The sequence below is a fragment of the Zingiber officinale genome, chromosome 11A (genome assembly GCF_018446385.1).
Source record: "Zingiber officinale cultivar Zhangliang chromosome 11A, Zo_v1.1, whole genome shotgun sequence".
Classification (NCBI taxonomy): Eukaryota; Viridiplantae; Streptophyta; class Magnoliopsida; order Zingiberales; family Zingiberaceae; genus Zingiber; species Zingiber officinale.
Window position 1 is genome coordinate 94488694 of NC_056006.1, and position 8361 is coordinate 94497054.

Here is an 8361-nt window from a genome sequence, read left to right on the forward strand (position 1 = left end):
TGACTTTCACCGTATCCTTGACCACTCTGCTGAGCGGGCCCCTCCCTATCATCGGATCTTCCACCATCTCATCAAAAAGCATGAGGTCTACTGTCATATACTCATATAATAACATATCTCTTTCCCCCACAATCCTTTTAGCATTAACACTCATTATTTATGAATCTCACAGTCCACTCATTCATTTAAAAATTAATGCATATTAAATAAATATAATTTAAAATATTTAAATTATTATTATTATTTTTTAATAATAATCTTATTTTTTAAAAAAATAATTTTACTATTTTTAAAAAATAATATTAAATTTTTTTAATATATTTTTTACAATTAAAAAATAATAAAATAAAATATATATATATAAAAAAAGAAGAGTTCATCTATCTTGACACTCCCCTCTTTAACATCCTATTAGGGATGCCCAACACTTGCATAAAAGTCATTAAAAGAAAATCAAAAGAAAAAAAATTGCAGTGGTGTACCGGGAAAAAACAAGTAACGAAGGAAGAAACTTGTGGATCATTTTGAGTTTTTCTTAAACAACACACAATACACTACGCTTTTATTCAACTCTTGGCTTCTCTAATGCATTTGGCAGGATTAACTCAATCAGTTCATCTCTTTTTCAACTTCTTAGTCCAAATTTACTATTTTTAAATTAATAAAAAAATATTCTAGATTTTTTACGATTCTCCGACAAATTATAAAAAAAATTCCCAATCAAAACTTAAACTTTATACTCAGTTTTCATATAAAAATATATTTATTCCTACTCCCTAACTAAAATATAATAGATATCAATTTATCTAATCACTCTTTTTTAATAAATATAAAAAATTAAAATAAAATATAATTCTTTCTAAATTTGAATTTATTTAAATTAAAATATAATAAATTTTCTATCAAATTTATTATGACATTTTTTTGTCTTACTAATTGATTGGGAGTCATACCAAGTGGTACGTAATTTAATAAAAAATATACTCTATTCTAATTTAAATATGTTGAATTTAAAAAGAATTATATTTTTTTAAAATTTTTTTATAGTTATAAAAAATAAAGAATAATTAAATAAATTAGAATGTATTCAAATGATGAAGAAAATAAACTTGTTTATCTGGAGATGAAGAAGGAAGAGTGATTTATTGTTCGAGAGTTTTGAACGATTTTCCACTATTCACAAGTAGTTTTTTCAAAGAAAAATCATATGCTAAAGAAGAAAGAAGTGCGAAAGAAGAAAGAAGTCTTTTTCAAATGTCATGGAGTTAATAATATCCCAAATTGAAAGTGCGGAAGAAGAAAGAAGTCTTTTTCAAATGTCATGGAGTTAATAATATCCCAAATTGAAATGTCATGGAGTTAATAATATCCCAAATTGAAAGTGCGGAAGAAGAAAGAAGTCTTTTTCAAATGTCATGGAGTTAATAATATCCCAAATTGAAAGTGCGGAAGAAGAAAGAAGTCTTTTTCAAATGTCATGGAGTTAATAATATCCCAAATTGAAATGTCATGGAGTTAATAATATCCCAAATTGAAAGTGCGGAAGAAGAAAGAAGTCTTTTTCAAATGTCATGGAGTTAATAATATCCCAAATTGAAAGTGCGGAAGAAGAAAGAAGTCTTTTAATTTAATTCTAGACGTTCTTCATTCCTAAGCTTCGCTATAAGTAGACATGATCACTACGAAGCCTATCCAAATTTTTCTTCACTCCAAAATGGCCATCACCAATTTGGCTCTTCTCCAGTTCGTCCTCCCCTCTCTGTTTCTCTTCCTCTTAAGTATTTTTCTCATATTTCATCGTCAGCGCCAAAACCACCGCCGTCTACCGCCCAGTCCCCCTTCCTTTCCGATTTTAGGCCACCTCCACCTCCTCAAACCGCCGATTCACCGCCCTCTCGCCGCCATCTCCGCCGCCCACGGCCCCGTCGTTCTCCTCCGCTTCGGTTCCCGCCCCATCCTCCTCGTGTCCTCTCCGTCCGCCGCCGAAGAGTGCTTCACCGTCCACGACATCGCCTTCGCGAACCGCCCCCGCTTCCTCGCCGGCAAGATCCTCGGGTACGACTTCACCGCCATGCTGTGGGCACCCTACGGGTCCCACTGGCGCGACCTCCGCCGCATCACCTCCATGCACTTGCTCACGTCCGGCAGCCTACGCGCCTCCTCTGACCTTCGCACCGGGGAGATCAGAGCCCTCGTGCGGAACCTCTTCCTCCAGCAAGGCGGCAGCAGCGGTGGCGCACCGAGGAGGCTGGATCTAAAGTCAACTTTGTTCGACCTCGTGTGCGCCATCATCGAACAGCTGGTGGTTCCGCTGGCGGGGGAGACGCCAAAGCAGAGGCTGATCGTCAGGGAGATGGTGATCGAGGGACTACGGTTGAGCACGGCGGCCGCAAACGCAGGGGACTACATGCCGGCGTTTATGAGAGTGGCGTGGCGCGGGCTGGAGAAGAGGCTAATGAGGCTTCGGAGGAGGAGGGATGAGTTTTGGGGAAATCTCATAGTGCAGCACCGAGAGAGACGACAGATCGAGGATAATGGCGGCGGCGGCGTGGATGGGGAAGGAAGGAAGACAATGATGGACGTTATGTTGTCACTGCAAAGCATCGATCCGGATCGCTACACGGATGACATCATCAGGGGCCTAATGATAGTACGTGCACACTCTTCGTCTTAATACTTAATTGAGAAAATTATGTATTATAATTTTGTATCAAAATCACAAGGACCGGATGACCTGCTTTAGACTTTCTTGTAAGTACTAAATCGAGTGAGTCCGGTCTGAGCCAGAGGTTTTTTAGAGGGCATACCCAATTGACAGGGCTAAGCGGGAGAGAGAGGAGAGCGGAAACTGGAGAGCGGAACCCCGAGTGAGTTTGATCCAAATCGTGAATATTACTCTTTAATGAGCTTGTCCAATTGATAGGACCAATCTAGAGAGCGTGGAGAGCGAAGCCCCGAGCGAGTCTATTCTGTGCTGGGAATAAGATTCTATAGACAGTTTATCCAATCGACACGACGGATCGGGAGAGTGAGTCCTGCAAGACCAGTTACTCGATTTTTTAATCCATCTATAACTTTGACCGATATTTATACTGACATATTGACCCTATGACCCTACCCAAAGGTCCTTTCCTCTTAACCGTATCATATGTTTTTTCAATTCATTGAAGCCACAAAAACAACCCTTTTGGCACCATTATGAAAAACAAGTTTATGAATTTTGCGTGCATAATTTTTCGGTGCACCTCGGCGCATCCCCTTTTCCACAAGATTGATGGATATACGTTTTTGTTGTTTTATTATAGACAATGTTCACAGCAGGAACAGACACCTCCGCCGGCACAACAGAGTGGGCAATGAGCTTGTTGTTAAACCATCCTCACGTTCTACAGAAGGCCGCCACCGAGCTTGACACAACGGTCGGCCACGGGCGGCTGGTCTCCGAAGACGACCTCACCAACCTCCCCTACTTGAACTGCATCATCCACGAGACTCTGCGATTGTACCCCGCCGCCCCTCTCCTCGTGCCCCACGAAACTTCCAAAGACTGCACCGTCGCGGGATTCGACGTCTCCGCCGGCACCATGCTGCTCGTCAACGTGTGGGCTATCCACAGGGATGCTGGCCTCTGGGACGAGCCCGAGAAGTTCAAGCCGGAGAGGTTCATGGCGGGGGAGGCGGCGAAGGGATACAAGTTCATGCCGTTTGGGATGGGGCGGCGGCAATGCCCCGGCGAGGGTCTAGCTATGCGAACGGTAGGGTTGATGCTGGCGACGTTCGTCCAGTGCTTCGAGTGGGAGAAAGTGTCGCCGGAGGAGGTGGACATGACGGAGGGGCTAGGACTGTCCATGCCCAAGGCGACGCCATTGGAGGCGTTGTACAAGCCACGCCAGAGCATGGTGCCACTCCTTTCGCAGCTGTGAGAGGATATGTGATCTGAAGGGCTTCCCAAAAATAAATTATCTTCTCTGCTCAAATAATTAAAATTGAATGAATAAGGCTCGATAAACTCTGGATTTAGTGAGGACTTATTGTAATGAATTATTATACGATAACTATTATTGTCCTACTTTTAATGCCAAAGTTTCCGCAATTTCTTCATCAGATTACAAAGCAAACAGAGATGGCGACAGAATTCTGGGAGCATTAACACGTGTAAATTCAAGTTAATACCCACTCGCAGACAAACAACTTTATAATCTCTGCTTTTTTCTCGAGCTCGCCTTTGTACGACATTAATAGTGTTTTAACAAAAATATATTTGCAAGGGCGAGGCTATTTTTGTGTCCCCTTCAAAGAAAAGCCGACAGCAAACGGAGCCAGAACCCAATGCCTCCCAGCTCCTGCTAATCAGTGCTTGGCGTCGGAGGAGTCTCTGCTGTTCCCAATGGCCAGCGACCACAGATCGACGCCGTTGCTGCTAGCTACGTGCTCCGTCTCTGACACCGGCACCAAGCACAACCCCCGGCTTCGCAGGTCACTCCCGCCTCCCTTCTTTTTAATACACCAAACCAAAATAAGTTTCAATATCAGCGAAGAATAGATAGAACAATTAAAACGTGCCGTGCAATTCGTATTACATGAAGGTGCGCATAGGATGGCAAGCCTTGTAGGTACAGAGAACTCAGAACCTGGAATGCCAGTTCAATTGAAAGCGACGAGGACAAGTATAAAGTGTTGGTAATTTGAGGGCATGAAAACTAAAGCGAAGCAAAAGCGGTAATCACTCACAGTGCTTTCCCGAAGAAATCGTCGAAGAACCGCTGGAGACGTCGCTGCTGCTGTCGCCGAGAATATCACCTCATGAAACCTCCTCGAACTCTTTCACGAACCAAATCCCGACCTCTCGGCGTTCTCCTCTGCTCGTTGATCACCTCCCAAAGCTCTCTGGTCACCTCCGCTTCACTCGCACACCTCTGATCTGATTGCCTTGGACGCCATTATATATAGCAAGCAAAAACATCAGTTACCAACCAATGCCTTGATGGCTGGCGTTCAATGGAGGAAGATGAAAGTGAATGGACACCCCTTCATCTTCCTGACATTACAACTGATGCAACATCTAATATCTCCCACTCGTCCAAGTCAATCCATATGGTCACAAAGACCATGTCAGTCACATAGACTACGAGGTGATCATGTCATGAAAACCAGAGCAAAATTAGTCACAAAGACTAAATAAGTCACGTAGACTTTATGACGAACAAGTCACGAAGACCAGAGCTAAATTTTAGTCACAAAGACCAAATCAGTCACGAAGATTTTATGAGGATCAAGTCACGAAGACCAGAGCAAAATTTAGTTACAAAGACCAAATAAGAACATCTATTCCATACATTAGGGAAAATGGTTCGTGCAACAGCAAGCACTGTAAGCATACAATTGTTAAGAAAATTGTCACACCTTAGCTGCTCCATAGAACTAATCAGAGACATAAATGTCCATAGAACGAATCAGAAACATAAATGACTTGCCTTTATCCTAGATTAAATTATTTACATCATTATGAACATCTCTAATCCCTAATTACTCAATGTCAAGAGCATGTTCAACATCTCCAATCAAACAAATTATTCACAATTACATTTTATGTACTAAACTAAAAATGTAATTGGTACCAGTGAATAAATGTCACAGATGTAAATCAATCTTAATCTTTCTTTTTAGCTAGAATCTATTCATTCTAATCAATCGCTTTCTTAGTTATGCTCCATAGACCGAATCATCCATAGCTAGTAGGAAAACATGCTAAAGTAGCAGACACTGATCAGAACTTCAAGTAGACAGCTAAATAGTCACTTAGGGTAAGATCGAGATTAACTTATAATCTCAAGGGTCTCACATAGTAGAGAAGCAGGGATCCATTCTCCTACTACCCTTCTTGTCGCCATAGCACATGTGGTATAAATCACATGCTATGATGTTATTCTCTTTACTAAAAAGAGCGCATGTTTTTCTCAAAATTTAACATCGTACATATTTCGATCTAGACATTCCCAATGTCTAATCCTGAATTCAACATATGAATTCTAATCTGGCCTCAAGCAGATTCAGTAAATGGTGGATGCATTTACTCCAATCATTACACAAATGATCTCATCTTGACACAATTATCAAGGTAGCCTTAACTTATGGGTATGTCTCTATTCACAGCTACATAAGCTGTCCCATAAGCAATGGTCTTACCTCTATTTGTACTTAACAAATAGAGACGATTGTCCATGTGAGTAGACCAATCTCAATCTGCCAACATGCTTATCGAGACTTTTATTTGAATGTAACTAAGACATATACATTGAATAAATCATGACATTTTTCATTTATCAAAATGTCTTTACAATTAGTTATATTCTTCGAAGTCCCAAAGACTTCACATATCCATGAAATGACTCTTTAGTCAATGGCTTAGTAAAAGGATTAGCAAGCATATTTCGTATAGGGATGTACTCAAGAATCACCTTTTTCTTGTCAACAATATCCCTTACAAAATTATACTTAATTTTTATATGCTTGCCTTTGCTGTGATATTTGGGATCCTTGGAAAAAGCTATTGCAGCTTGACTGTCACATTACACTGTAACAGGACTCCCACTGTCATCAGCAATCTTCAGATGTTTCAGGAACCTTCTTAGCCAGACAGCCTCTTGTACAGCCGCTGCACAAGCCACATACTCATCTTCCATTGTCGACAAGGCTACACAAGCCTGCTTCTTGCTGTTCCATGAGAGGGCACCATCATTCAACAAGAAGACATAGCCAGATGTGAATTTTCTATCATCAAGGTCTCCTGCCCAATCTGCATTTGAGTAGCCACTTAGGCTCATATCTGATCCTTGAAAACAGAGGCAATAATCAGCTGCTCCTTTGAGATATCTGAATATCCTCTTCACCGCTTTCCAGTGTCTCGATCCTGGGTTTGACTGGAAACGACTAATTAAGCCAACAACATAGCTTATATAAGGACGAGTACACAACATAGTGTACATCAAACTACCAATAGCACTGGCATATGATTTTTTCTTCATTTCGGCTATTTCCTCAGGCGTCTTGGGATCCATATTTTTGCTAAAAAAAATAGTACCTTTCGTTATACGCGTCTGTTCAATATTGCAATATGACATATTGAAGTGTTGTAGCATCTTAGTGATATAAACTTCTTGGGACAAACCCAAAATCCTTTTTGATCGGTCTCTAACGATCTTCACTCCTAAGATGTACTCTGCTTCTCCCATATCTATTATGTCAAATTGTGATGAAAGCCAAGATTTGACTTCTATCACACACTTTATGTCGCTTCCAGCTATTAACATATCATCAACATATAATGACAAAATGACAAACTTTCCTTTTTCCTTTCTTAGGTAAACACAATGATCCTCATTGACCATTTCGAAACCATAAGACAATATTACTTCATTAAATCTTATGTTCCATTGTCTTGACGCTTGCTTTAACCCATATATAGACTTCCTAAGTGTACATACTTTTTTCTCTTGGCCTTCAGCAACATAATCTTCTGGTTGTACCATATAGATTTCTTTGTCAAGATTACCATTAAGGATAGCCGTTTTTACATCAACTGATGTAATTCCATGTCATATTGTGCTATTATAGCTAGGATGACACGTATTGACACAAACTTCACAACTGGGGAGAATGTCTCTTCAAAGTCAATACCCTCCATTTGGGTATATCCTTTTGCAACTAATCAAGCTTTGTATCGATTACAAGGTGATCATGTCACGAAGACCAGAGCGAAATTAGTCACAAAGACTAAATAAGTCACGTAGACTTTATGAGGATCAAGTCACGAAGACCAGAGTAAAATTTAGTCACAAAGACCAAATAAGTCATGAAGACTTTATGAGGATCAAGTCACGAAGACCAGAGCTAAATTTTAGTCACAAAGACCAAATAAGTCACGAAGACTTTATGAGGATCAAGTCACGAAGACTAGAGAAAAATTTAGTAACAAAGACCAAATAAGAGCATCCATTCCATACATTAGGGAAAATGGTTCGTGCGATAGCAAGCACAGTGAGCATACAATTGCTAAGAAGATTGTCACACCTTACTTAGCTGCTCCATGAACTAATCAGAGACATAAATGTCCATAGAATGAATCAGAGATATAAATGACTTGCCTTTACCCCAGATTAAATTATTTACATCATTATGAACATCTCTAATCCCTCATATTGACTCAATGTCAAGAGCATGTTCAACATCTCCAATCAAATAAATTATTCATAATTACATTTTATGTACTAAACTAAAAATATAACTGGTACCTGTGAATAAATGTCACAGATGTAAATCAAATTTAATCTTCCTTTTTAGCTAGAATCTATTCATTCTAAT

The 8361-nt window shown here is 40.0% G+C and overlaps 1 protein-coding gene across 1 annotated transcript; it reads left to right on the forward strand.

The window, feature by feature from the left end:
- The first annotated feature begins 1658 nt into the window (after window positions 1–1658).
- LOC122032234 (cytochrome P450 81Q32-like) lies at window positions 1659–4020 on the forward strand. The gene is made up of 2 exons (XM_042591506.1): window positions 1659–2650; window positions 3306–4020. Exons 1-2 carry the CDS (start codon window positions 1673–1675, stop codon window positions 3921–3923), a joined length of 1596 nt encoding a protein of 531 aa, XP_042447440.1. The 5' UTR covers window positions 1659–1672; the 3' UTR covers window positions 3924–4020.
- Window positions 4021–8361: the final 4341 nt, after the last annotated feature.

Bases quoted from the DNA above. Each gene is read 5' to 3' on its own strand.
- LOC122032234 (XM_042591506.1), top strand. From the start codon at position 1,673: ATGATCACTACGAAGCCTATCCAAATTTTTCTTCACTCCAAAATGGCC. The intron at 2,651-3,305 runs GTACGTGCACAC...GTTTTATTATAG, and splicing joins TCATCAGGGGCCTAATGATA to ACAATGTTCACAGCAGGAAC.